Source organism: Palaemon carinicauda, chromosome 22 (genome assembly GCF_036898095.1).
Source record: "Palaemon carinicauda isolate YSFRI2023 chromosome 22, ASM3689809v2, whole genome shotgun sequence".
NCBI lineage: Eukaryota > Metazoa > Arthropoda > Malacostraca > Decapoda > Palaemonidae > Palaemon > Palaemon carinicauda.
In genome coordinates, this window is record NC_090746.1 from 87,859,435 (window position 1) to 87,873,136 (window position 13,702).

Sequence of the window (13,702 nt, forward strand, 5' to 3'; positions counted from 1 at the left end):
GTTCAGCATGGTCCGTACGCAAGTCACGGGTAGCTCCTGCATAGTTTCCAACTTTCCCGATAGACAGAGCCCGTGTCATCCCAGTCTAAGAAACGTTCGGTTTTACAAATTAATACTGTCCCGTCAATCTACATATTTACCCCTTAGTTAAGTATGTAGTTTTTAAGGACACGTCATGTTTAGTGACATTTGATACTGCTGGGATATTTATCATGAAATGTTATGTTAGAAAAAGGCCGTTACAATGCGTCGTACGCTGAAGCCACGGCCAACTTACTCGGTCGTAAAATTTCCCGCAATCATTGTTTCCTGCCTGATTATAATAACACCCGTTTGGCGGCGCTCGATTCGCATATCAGCTGGTCGCGCAAGCATGAACAGTTTTCGATGTTCGTACGTATGTTTTCGCTAATTTCAACAATTTTCATTTTAATCTCTTGTTAAGATTGTTATTTCTTTCGAAATCGTCCCAAAATTATGCCGAATACTATTTTGTTTTATATACAAACAAAGGTTAGGTTATCCAGCATCTAGTTGAGATATTTCGTCAGATAAAGCCAGTGTCAAACAAAGCAACCGAACTAACCCTTTCGTGGGCCGCGTGATTTCAAATTTTTAATCCCCCCCATGACCCGAGATTGACCTACAGCCAACCCTTTCCAACTCTAACCGCCGTGATGGATAGACCTGTTCCGTATAGTTTCTCTGTGAGTGATATTTTCGAGTTTATCTCCCGTATTGATCAGATTGATGCAATTAAGACCCTCAGATATATACATCTACGTGATTTCACTCGTGTTACCCCCGAATTCTTTCACTATTTATTTCGAGAAGGCCTCTTAAGGGATTTTAGAGGTACATGTAAAAAGTGTAAAACAGGTGATGTGGCCCTGATGTGGTTTTAGCGACTACGAAATTTAAGGTAAGCCTGAGTAACCTATAATATGATCATGTGGATAAGATATAATTTTGAGTGCTGCCCAAAGCTTCTTTTCTGTAGGAGAGAGACTTACGAAGGGGGTCCGGGGGCTTGCCCCCGGGTAGGGGTAGTGACCTGGGAACTACTAGGATTGGTTAGGTTTGGTTTGTGGAGTTTGTATGTTAGCAACAGTGTTTGGGGGGGTCGCAGGGGGGCGTCAGCCCCCCCGTTTAGTTCACGATGAAGGTAAGGACATGGAACTTCTTTTCTGTAGGAGAGAGACTTACGAAGGGGGTCCGGGGGCTTGCCCCCGGGTAGGGGTAGTGACCTGGGAACTACTAGGATTGGTTAGGTTTGGTTTGTGGGGTTTGTATGTTAGCAACAGTGTTTGGGGGGTCGCAGGGGGGCGTCAGCCCCCCCGTTTAGTTCACGATGAAGGTAAGGACATGGCTTGTAGGTCAGGTTAGGAGGGGAATTTTGGGTTAGTTGTCCATTTTTCTCGCACATTTCCGACATCCATGACCAGAGGGTTCCTAGTATGTAGATTGTTGGGACAAGCATTTACAAAACCAGTGAATTTAATATTTCATTCCGTGATCATTCCCGCGAAAAAGAGCAGATTTTCCTACTTAGTTTCCAACTTTCCCGATAGATAGAGCCCGTGTCATCCCAGTCTAAGAAACCTTCGGTTTTACAATTTAATACTGGTTTTACAATTTAATACTGTCCCGTCAATCTACATATTTACCCCTTCGTTAAGTTTGTAGTTTTTAAGGACACGTCATGTAATCATTCCCGTAAAAAGAGCCGATTTCGGACTTTTTTTTTACTCGATTTCAAGAAACATTCGGTTTTACAATTTAATACTGTCCCGTCAATCTACATTATTTAACAAATCATTCCCGTAAAAAAGAGCCGATTTCGGACTTTTTTACCTCGATTTTCGGCCGGTCAAAGGGCTGTCCCCATAAACGGCAGAGGCTCCCTGCTTTCCTCTTGGACAGGTCTTCATGGTCCGCCAGTTAGCCAACTGTACCGGACCAGTGGTCCACCCAGAAAGAGGCCTGAACAGTTGCCATTTCAAGTCTCTCCATCACTAGGGCATCGCCCAAAGCGAAGGTGACTGGTTGCAAAGCCAAATTGTCCTGTGATATGCTTTGGGCCAGGGCTATCACTACCTGGTCTACTGGTAGGGGAGTAGGATGTCATAATACTGTACTTCTATTGCCTTACGAATGAAGGGGGATGTATTCTTTAGGAGCTGCGAGTCCACCTTCATTAGGGAAACTCTTGTCAGTCTAGACCAAGGGAATTCCAGTTTAGACTGGTTGGGTCCAGGAATGGTAGAGAGTAGGTCTGAGGATGTTTCCCAACTCTCGGGAGAAGAGTAAGTGGGTTCGGAAATGCTGTTGACTTTGCAAATGCAAGCTAGGACCTACAGGAAGAAAGAATCAAACTCCTCCCAGATCGATAATTGGAGGCCTAGGGCAGGCGCGTGTTGGTTGATCTCTGTCTGAGCAATCTGAATCTCTTATTAAGATCTCCACTTTCTGAGCAATCTGAATCTCTTATTAAGATCTCCACTTTCTGCTCATACTTGGCTGGGCTAGGGGTGGGTCATAGCATTCTTAATTGGCAATGTAAGGGAACAAGGCTTGGCAAGGGCTTCCCTAGGCTGAGGTGTCGGGGCAGCCGCTATTACCTATTGAATTTTACGTTGCAGAAGAGGGCTTCGACAAGTTACGAGGCACAATTCTTAGGACACGGTTTGCTACCCTGAGACTTCCCTGTGAAGGAATCAAGGATGTTTTGCATTCCTTTCGAGGGAGAGCTTGTGGGAGCTGTTGTTTCCCATGGCTGAAAAGGTTCTAGGGACCGAGAGATTCGAGGGTGTTCTCAGGAAGTTGAGGGAAGTCTCATGGAAGGGTAGCAGAGGGCAAATCGTCTACCTCGACAAGGGGAGCTTTTAAGACTACGAAAGAGAACTCCTCAATCTCCTACTAGTGCGAGGATGTAGTGTTGTCTCTTGGAAGAGGTGTGACCTGCCGATGTCTCTGATACCGAGACACATGAAAAATTGGTACCTGAGAGGGGCTGGCTGAGCTGGGGCTTTAGACCGAGGTACAGGTACTGAGGAGTTTTGAGGGCCGTAGAAGGATGGTACTGTGCACTCTGCCTATGATCGAACGGGGTGTTAGGATTCCTCGGAGAAGCATCCGAAGATAACGGAATAGTTACTGGTTTGTTTACAAAAAAGAAGCCTTGGTCTGGCCAAATCAGAAGACCAGAACGGCTTTAACGATATTTTATATCTACAGTACTCCGCATCATGATCCCAGGGAGTGGATAGTTGGGGGCAGGGAGTATGGGGGAGCTCACCCTTGATCGCAATAAGTTTGAGAAGCCAAGTCTCACTCGAGAGAAGTATTCATATCATGGTCGAGTCTCGTTGCATGAGTCACGAGGGGAGGGAATGGATCATAAGAGATGGAATCGTGAGTGCAGACCATTGAGCGTTGAGGGCATTGAAAAGGGCGGGGAAAATGCCTGACCTGGGGAGAGCGGGGGAAGAAGGATGGTAACTAGCTGCCCTCAACTTGTCCAGGGAATCTCCTTTATGAGTGGCCTCTACCCGAACGCGACCTGCTGATGGTAGGTAAAGGCGTTTTGGTGGGATCTTATATGCCATTGTTGTATAATGGGCTGCCCATTGGGATATAGGAGGTGGGCAGGGATGCTCCCCTGTTTGCTCTAAAGATCTAGAGCAAGCTGGTGAGTAGCCACAAGCATGTTTACGAGAAGCTGGAGGAGTTTGTTTAAGTATGGCGAACCATTTGCGAACAAGAGGGTGTCTGCAAGAGTCTTCCATAGGGCTGGGAGACATTGGGGTTTGACTCTGATGCTGAGCGGGCTCAGTGTGAGATTGTTATGTCGAGGGGGAACAATCTGCAGGACCTCAGGTGGGAGAGGAATTATGGAGGCAGAAGAAGCATAGCGCACAGAGCCCTAGGGAAGGCGATCCCTTTGCTTGCCTCAGGAAGAGGAAGGGCCTATACAGGTGAATGTTTCTCCTGTGTTCTATACTTCAACACCTCTTACAGTCTTTCCTTTGAAGGAGAACTCCCATCTCTACCACCTGTGCTTCAGGCATTTCCCCACCGATGAATAGGGGGGAGAAATTGGCCCCCTTAGTGGGAGCGACTCCCATCTTTCCCTTCTACCTCCTCTGGCTCATACACCCTTGCCATGAAATGACTGCTTTGGGTCTTGCTTCTTAGCGGTCAACGGCTTAGATGTCACAAAAGTGGTAGAGTACTCCTCGCATTTGTCACACTTGGTTGAAATACAAGTTATTGATGACCTGCTAACACCAGCCATATTGCGACAACTGTTTGGTACCGCTTGACAGTGAGGCAGTTGTTGACCAAATGCCCACTAGTAGCATCTTAAGAAGTAGTAATGTGGAAGGCATGTTCATTCTTGCCAAGATTCTTGGGCAGGATGTGATGTACTATGCCAGAAGTATTTTTAGATTTATTTCAGAAGCAAGTCATCTGAAAGATATTTAACTTTTATAAGTTAAATCAATCAATCAAACTAGAAGCATTTTATAGCAGCAAAATAACAAGCCCAGTGGAATAATGAATCTGACTGTAATAACTTAAAAGAAATAAAGCCAATTGTTTCTGTACGTGAATCTTCAGTACAAAGAGAAAGAAGGACTGAAGTAATTTTAGAACGGTTGTGGATACGTCAAACAAAATTGATGTGTGGTTTTTTATGTACACACCTCATGAAGCAGTTCTCACTTGTAATAAGCGTGACAGTATTTTAACCATAAAACAAATTTTTAATAATTGTAATGTTTTCAAATGAGAGAGATCTTTATATTTTTGTAAGAAATTTTTTTTTTTTTTACCATATCAAATTCTGAGTTTTAAATATTTAACTTAGCCGGTGAATATATAATAGCTGCAACTCTGTTGCTCGACAGACACATACATAAAAAACTCGCGAGCGATCGCTATGCAGGTTGCGGGTGTGCCCACCAGCGCCAACTGTCGGCCAGATACCACTCTCGGATGTAAACAAAACCTTCAATTTCTTCTCTGTCGACGTGTCGACAAGACGTACTTTTACTCGCTGTTGAACCTGGAGTTTTTCCCATCATATTTGGTGAAGTACTTTAATTTGGTTTGAGCTTTCGCAGTACAGGTGTTTTTCTTCAAATAAATCCTTGAACTCGTTTTTGGATAGATTTAATTTTTGATGACAAAGAGAGTATGGACTTTCTTTGACTTTTAAATGGCCGACCCTTCCCTAGACGGAAGTGTGTTTAGGCTTTTAGCAATTATCTTATCACGTTATAAATTAATTATAGATTTTCCTCTCTATATTTTATATCTCACCGCCTTTATTAGGCCTCTTCGATTAACTTTCCATTTATAATAAACATAAAAATAAATTTTAATGATTTGTTTATATGCGACCTTTCCTGAGAGTAGGCGGTCCTAACTTGGAAACCGAAGTTAAACAACGTTGAGCCCTTTCACTCGTAAATAGCTTTTAAAGAGCTAATGATTTAAAACTTTTTAAATGAATATTTTTTAATAGATATTTTATGAAAGATTTTCTTTGAAAAGTCTTCGTACTGTTTCAAAGATGAACTAACGTTTAGTTTATTTATGCTACGCAGTTTGCGCTCTATCGTTACGATAGAGAGAGAGAGCATCACGGTTTCACTTTGCAGAAAGAGTAAATCGATTCTGACGTTTTGTTCATTCTTCTTTCAAAGCTTAAATGGTTTAAATTCTATTTTAAAGGAACTTTTTAATTGAAAAACCTTTCAGTTTTTTCCTTTGGTCAAATAACATGTTTTTTTGACGAAACGTAAGTGGGCTCTTCTCCTAGGTGCGAAATCAAGAGAGAGAGAGAGAGAAAGATAGAGACGGAGGGAGAGAGAGGAGAGAAAACGTTCCGTTCAAGCGGGTAACGTTGTTCTCGAGTTATTCTCGTCCCTAGTTTCTGTACGGGGAGAAAGGATAAAACGTTTTTAGTTTTTTATTCTCGTCCCCAGGCAATGTACGGTGAGAGATTGAAAACGTAGTTTTGAATGAACTAGTGTTTAGTCTCTTCCCCAGCCACTGAATTTTTTATCTTAAAATATGTTTACTGTTTTTTGCTGGTATTAATGTGCTTGCATTATACGACTGATTTCGCAATTACTACCTTTTGATGAGGGTAGAATTGCGTGCTTCAGGTAGAAATCAGTAAAAGTTTCGATTTCAGTGAAATAAGTGCAAAACTGAAAATCGTAGTGATAAAGTGATATTGCGCAAAGTGTTATCAGTGTTGCGACCGAGGGTTCGTCTGTTCGTGCCTGTCGTTCGCCTAGTCCGGGACCTCTTGCAAGCTCCCAAGCCCAGGGGAGAAGTAATGTCGCACGACTTATGGGTTCGAGAGGCCTTGATCAGCGAACAGACGTTCCCTCTATGGTATCGGGTGTATCTTACCAAGATCACCCCTACCATAAGGCGAGAGAGACGATTTTCTCCTCGTCATCCGAAGGCTTTTCGCATAAGAAACCTGAAACAAGGTTTCGAGGCCCTTAAGCGAAAGTCAGTCCTTTCAGGACAGGTCCAGCGTCCTGGTTGTAGCCATTAGGACAGCTCTGACCCTATGCAGTCATCGGAAGACTGCTCGCCGCCTAACAAAAGCGTAACACAGACTCCGAGAGTCTTTTTGTTGGCAAGGTTTTGCGGTCACAGACGTTACCCTCGTCTCTTACCGCAACCATTTCCGTTGATCCTAAATGGGTTGTACGGCAAGACATGCAGAATAAGCTTGCCTCCCTTATGGAAGACTATTCTGCCGATAAGTCCGTTGAGCCTAGCCGTTTATCTCATCGAGATCCTGGCTTTCAGCCACCCTAACGTTCCTTTGTGCGTCCTGTTGACGTTGGCGTAGCTAAGTCACGTCAGTCAGGTTGTTTAGAACCACACTCGATGCGGTCTCGTGTGGATTTTCAGCCACATTTGGACGTTAGGCCACTTGCTGATGCTCCTGTTGACGTTCAGGACGTTCGCTAACAATCGGAGTTGACTTGTTTTGACGCTGAGTGTCAACCTCCGCATTCTAGAGTTGTTTTGACTGCTCAGTCTAGGCGGTCAAAGCAGTCTCGGTGGACGCTGTGCGTCCTCACGCACCTGTTGTTGTTGACAGTTCACAGACTGTCAAGCAGTTACATGACGTTGCGTCCTGGTCTCTCGCACCTGTTGTTGTTGACAGTTCACAGACTGTCAAGCAGTTACATAACGTTGCGTCCTGGTCCGCTACTAATGCACCGGTGTGTGTGGACTCTGCTTGTAAAGCATTGCCACCACGGTAGGTCTCTCCCTTGCTTGAGACTCAGCTATTATCGGACAAGGTTCCTTCAGATGAGGAAGTTGCTGTTCCCCCTCCTACTGATATTCCCTTGAGGACTCTGTCAGACGGAGAGGAGCCTAAAGCTGCTTAGCCCTCTATGGACTTTAAATAAATCATGCTGATTTTTAAGGAATCTTTGTCCGGATCTTTTTGTAACTGCTGCTCCTCGTTCGCCTAAACGTCAAAGCTTACACTAGGCCTAGCTACTTCGAAGCCGTTGTTTTATAAGCTAGTGCTCTCTCGCTCTCCTAGAGAGCTTTACGTTTGCTAGGCGACTGGTTTATCACCAGGAGGAGTTTGGGGGATACAGCCTTTGCTTTCCCTTCTTTTAAACTGGCTTATAGAGCGAGAGTCTGATATGACACGAGAGAAGTTCTCGGCTTGGGAGTTCCTGCCTCTGCCCAGATAGACTTCTCAAACCTCATAGACTCTCCCTGGCGCCTGGCCATGAGACGCTCCAAGATTTTACAGGTCAACTTCACAGCTGTTTTCGAGCCTTTGAAGTTTTGCTGTACAATTATGTCATGCATAAACAAGGCTTTCAGGGATGGCTCCAATGATCTGACAGCCAAGTTCTCTGCAGGAACAAGTCCCTCAGGGATGGCTCCATGATTTGGCAGCCATGTTCACTGCAGGAGTACGTAAGAGGCAAGTGTGCTCAATGTGTTCATTGTCAAGACAAACTTCACGATGAAGTCTTCCAGGCTGTCTTGACAGCATTTATGGAAGGCGACTGGATGGTCTCTCTCGACCTTCAGGAGGCATACTTCTACATTCCTATACACCCGGATTCCCAACCGTTTCTGAGGTTTGTTTACAGGAATGTGGGGTACCAGTTTCGAGCTATCGGGGATCCGAGCCTCCCTGTACTTGGACGACTGGCTTCTCAGAGCATCGTCCAGCCTTCACTGTCTGCAGGATCTACATTGGACGTTGAGTCTGGCCAGGGAGTTGGGACTTGTGGTCAACCTAAAAGTCCCAACTGATCCCATCCCAGATTATTCTATTTTTGGGGATGGAGATTCGCAGTCAAGCCCTGCTCGAAGTCCAACTAATGCTGAAAAGAAAACGTTTATTCAGTCAGGAGTTGGAACAGTCTCGTAGGGACTCTCTCATCCCTGGAGCAGTTTGTCTCACTAGGGAGACTACCCCTTCTGCCTCTCCGGTTCCATCTAGCCTCTCACTGGAACTAGGACAAGACATGAGAGACGGTATCATTCCCAGTCTCCGAACCAATAAAGGCATGCCTGAAATGGTGGGACAGCAATATCAGTCTGAAAGAGGGACTATCCCTAGCAGTCAAGAACCCAAACCACGTGTTGTCCTCAGACGCGTCGGGTTTGGGTTGGGTGCGACCCTGGACGGTCGGGAATGCGCTGGTCTGTGGACCTCAAGTCAGAAGAGCATGCACATCAACGGCAAGGAGCTATTAGCAGTCCACTTGGCTTTGATGATATTAGGAAGCGTCTTCGAAACTAAGTGGTAGAGGTCAACTCAGACAACACCACAACTTTGGCGTACATCTCCAAGCAAGGAGGCACACACTCCTTCACGCTGCTCGAGATCGCAAGGGACCTTCTCTTATGGTCTAGAATTCGAGGCATCTCCCTGTTGACCAGATTCATCCAGGGGGACTTGAATGTCTTGGCAGACTGTCTCAGTCGGAGAGGTCAGGTGATACCCACGGAATGGACCCTCCACAAGGACGTGGACAAGAGTCTTTGGGCTTCTTGGGGTCAACCAACCATAGACCTCTTTGCCTCCTCGTTGACCAAAAGGTTACCAATCTTTTGCTCTCCAGTCCTAGATACAGAAGCAATATACATAGATGCGTTTCTACTGGATTGGTCTTTTATAGACTTATATGCATTCCCACCATTCAAGATAGTCAACAAGGTACTGCAGAAGTTCGCCTCTCACGGAGGGACAAGGTTGACGTTGGTTGCTACCCTCTGGCCCGCGAGAGAGTGGTTCACCGAGGTACTTCAATGGCTGGTAGACTTTCCAAGAAGTCTTCCTCTAAGGGTAGATCTGTTACGTCAGCCCCACGTAAAGAATGTCCATCAAAGCCTCCCCGCTCTTCGTCTGACTTCCTTCACACTATCGAAAGACTCTCAAGAGCTAGAGGCTTTTCGAAGGAGGCAGTCAGTGCGATTGCAAGAGCTAGGAGAGCTTCTACCATTAGAGTATACCAGTCGAAGTGGGAAGTCTTTCGAGACTGGTGCAAGTCAGCATCTGTGTCCTCGTCCAGTACCTCTGTAGCCCAAATCGCAGATTTTCTTTTACATCTGAGAAAGGTTCGCTCCCTTTCAGCTCCCACGATTAAGGGCTACAGGAGCATGTTGGCTTCGGTCTTTCGACATAGAGGCTTAGATCTTTCCAACAATAAAGATCTCCAAGATCTCCTTAAGTCTTTCGAGACCTCTAAGGAACGTCGTTTGGCAACTCCTGGATGGAACTTAGACGTGGTCCTAAGGTTCCTCATGTCAGACAGGTTTGAGCCATTACATTCAGCCTCCCTGAAGGATCTCACCCTCAAGACACTTTTCCTAGTGTGCTTGGCTTCGGCTAAAAGGGTCAGTGAACTTCATGCCTTCAGAAAGAACATCGGCTTTTCTACAGAAAAAAGCCACTTGTTCACTTCAACTTGGTTTCCTGGCCAAAAATGAACTGCCTTCTCGTCCTTGGCCTAAATCTTTTGATATTCCTTGCTTATCAGAGATCGTAGGCAACGAACTGGAAAGAGTATTATGTCCTGTTAGAGCTCTTAAGTTCGATTTAGCTCGTACTAAGTCATTACGAGGGAAATCTGAGGCATTATGGTGCTCAGTTAAGAAACCTTCATTGCCTATGTCAAAGAATTCTTTGTCATATTTTATCAGATTTTTTTTTAATACGAGAAGCTCATTCTCACTTGAATGAGAAAGACCGATGTTTGCTTAAGGTTAAGACGCACGAAGTTAGAGATATAGCAACCTCCGTGGCCTTCAAGCAAAATAAATCTCTGCAAAGTATTATGGACGCGTCTTCTTGGAGAAACAAGTCAGTGTTCGCGTCATTTTACTTAAAAGATGTCCAGACTCTTTACGAGGACTGCTACACACTGGTTCCATTCGTTGCAGCGAGTGCAGTAGTGGGTGAGGGTTCTACCACTACACTTCCCTAATTCCAATATCCTTTTAATCTGTCTCTTGAAATGTTTTTAATATTGTTTTATGGGTTGTTCGGAAGGCTAAGAAGCCTTTCGCATCCTGATTGATTTGGCGGGTGGTCAAAGTCATTTCTTGAGAGCGCCCAGATTAGGGGTTTGATGAGGTCCTGTTGTATGGGTTGCAGCCCTTGATACTTCAGCTCCTGGGAGTCTGTCAGCATCCTAAGAGGATCGCTGGGCTCCGTGAGGAAGACAGACTTACAAGGCAGAGTAATCGTCTAAGTCAACTTCCTCACCAGGTACCTATTTATTTTGGTTTTGTTATATTGATAACTGCCAAAATGAAAAAACTCTTAGCTTATACGCTGTAAACATAATTAACTCTGGTCTCTACCCACCTCCTTGGGTGTGAATCAGCTATTATATATTCACCGGCTAAGTTAAATATTTAAAAATGATATTTTAATTATAAAATAAATTTTTGAATATACTTACCCGGTGAATATATAAATTAAATGACCCTCCCTTCCTCCCCAATAGAGACGCAGTGGGATGAGAAGAAATTGAAGGTTTTGTTTACATCCGAGAGTGGTATCTGGCCGACAGTTGGCGCTGGTGGGCACACCCGCAACCTGCATAGCGATCGCTCGCGAGTTTTTTATGTATGTGTCTGTCGAGCAACAGAGTTGCAGCTATTATATATTCACCGGGTAAGTATATTCAAAAATTTATTTTATAATTAAAATATCATATTTTCTGTTTTTTTTAATTTTTATATTTTAAGAAGTAGGTTTTGTGGACAAGATTTGAATTTCTGTTTATCACAGATTATTATCTCAATTTTAACATTTTTATTTACTATACATATGTACTACCGTATATATTTTATTTGGTCTATTTTATCATTTTAATAGAGATATTTTTTCTTTCCAAATTTAATCGGGCGTGGTCTTTAAGAGCCAAGCTTGAATCATTGGGATAGTTAATCACCTCCCTTTTAATAGTAATAATTACCTATTATCCTAAAAACTGATTGGAGCTCAGTTTGTTTGAAGAGATATCTTTGATTTTCAGACATCACTAAGTTATTGTCTGTTAATTGTTAAGGTAAAGGAACATACCCTTGCGGTGTATTTGGAAGTCGCATGGCATGGATAACCTGGGTGGAAGTGCAAAAGATACTTGACTACAGAGATTACAAGCTGTTGTGAGGAGTGATGCCTTTCCAGAAGAACTGGAATGGGGACTAATATAATTTGCACGTCGTGATATACTGTACTGAGAGGATGAGTAAACCTTACATTTTAATCTGAGGACTAGTATTCCAAGTATGAATCCTCATCAACAAATAAGAACAGTAAATCTAATTATAACTATATGTGCATCTAAAGTAGTGTTATAGGAAGAAGAAAATAGAAAAAACTGTGTGAAACATTCTTTTAAACAAACAACTAAAATCAACATATTTATGTTGCAGATATGGCTGAAAATTCAGACCAACAAAATTTTTCAGAAGATGGTAAAGCGGAATTCACAGAATTGGACTGGATTACTTTGAAGTCGGACATAAACTCTGCAACTCTGGAAGTACAAGAAACTGCTGGAGCCAAATTTAATAGGAAATTCAAAGAAAATCCTTTTGTACCCATCGGTAAGTTGTGAGAGATTTGAACTTTAATAGATTAGATGAAAAAATTTGTAACTTTTATTTTATTTTATGAGTACTGTACTTTATTTTTAATACAGTATTGATAATACTCAATTATTGGTGTCAGAATTATAAAGCAATTTTATCAGGTTCCCAGTATTTATAGCCTGTCTTTGAGTGAATTGAAGGATTTTATAGTGATTGGAGGGAAAATTGGAGTAAGGACGAGTTAAAGAATTTGGATATTTGCCGTAAGTTCGGAAAGACCAAAGGGAAATAAATAGGAAGTCAAAGGTAGGAAATAAGGCAGCTTTGGACAACAATGGAGTGGATAAGTTGAAGCATGGCATTAAAAATCTTTAGCTAATAAGTATCTTGTTGAGGGGAAGGCTGCATTTGGAGGGCACACTTTGTATTTGGGTGAAGCTGAATGAAGTATGTTTTTTATAGACAATTTGCAGTTCTTCTTATTTCATTGCAGGGTGTGGACTTACAGCTGCTGCATTGTGCTACGGTTTATATTCCTTCAGCAAAGGAAACACAAGAACATCACAAGTTATGATGAGGTACCGTGTCGCAGCACAAGGTTTTACAGTTCTGGCGTTGATGTTTGGCATTGTAAAAAGCATGAAATAAAAATGTTGAGCGTTTAAGCCAAAGTTGTAAGTGGATCTTTAACAATATTCCTTTTAATGTAAATATTCTGAGGGGGGGGTGATTAATTTTACTTTTTTTTTATGTTACTGTTCATATAATTATGACTTCCTTTGAGGTATATCTTAAATTTCAAAATTATTGTATTTATACAATACTGTTCTATAGTGCAGGTCCTGCTGACCGTAATACCGATGTTTTCTATTTGTCAATCTATTTACAGTAATGGACACATCACATCAGGTAAAATGTAGTAGTTGTAAAGCATATAAAGAATGTTCTAAACCATAAAGATTTTGTTTGTATATCTTATATTTTTAAGATGTGAAAAAGATCTGCTAGAAAAATTATATTATTATTATTGATTGCTAAGCATTTCTATTACTTTCTTTACAAACTGTTAATTTCAATTATTATGTTGAGGATTAATTATTTAATTTTACTCTTATCTACAAATCTGTGGTCATATACATAGACTAATTATGAATATATTTCTATGAATGAATATATATATATATATATATATATATATATATATATATATATATATATATATATATATATATATATATATATATATATATATATATATATATATATATATATATGTCTTCATAATTAATAGCCTATTAGAGGAATAATTCTATATCAATGGAACAACTCTTATTTTGAGAGCCCATCTGAAAAAATGTAAACACACTTTGCAGCTGGTTTCAAGTTACTGCTCTCAAGGATATGGGCAGATATGAATAACAAATAGCATTTCTAATATGGGTAAAGATGATGTTATAAATTTTTTGCTTACTGTATCCTTAGACATTCAAAATAAAGTAAATAAAGTGGTTTCTATATAATTTTTTCCTACCTATGATGCCCAAAAGGAAAACCATTGATTTGCTACTTT

General features: G+C 42.1%; 1 protein-coding gene across 1 annotated transcript in view; it reads left to right on the plus strand.

The window, feature by feature from the left end:
- LOC137616592 (HIG1 domain family member 2A, mitochondrial-like) overlaps positions 1 to 13,361 on the plus strand; it is a 14,133-nt gene extending 772 nt beyond the window's left edge. Inside the window, exons 2-3 of the mRNA XM_068346485.1 lie at positions 11,974 to 12,147; positions 12,626 to 13,361. Coding sequence (XP_068202586.1) covers positions 11,976 to 12,147; positions 12,626 to 12,780 — 327 coding nt within the window. The 5' untranslated portion in view covers positions 11,974 to 11,975 and the 3' untranslated portion in view covers positions 12,781 to 13,361. The remainder of the gene's footprint in view (positions 1 to 11,973; positions 12,148 to 12,625) is intronic.
- The last annotated feature ends 341 nt before the right edge of the window (positions 13,362 to 13,702 follow it).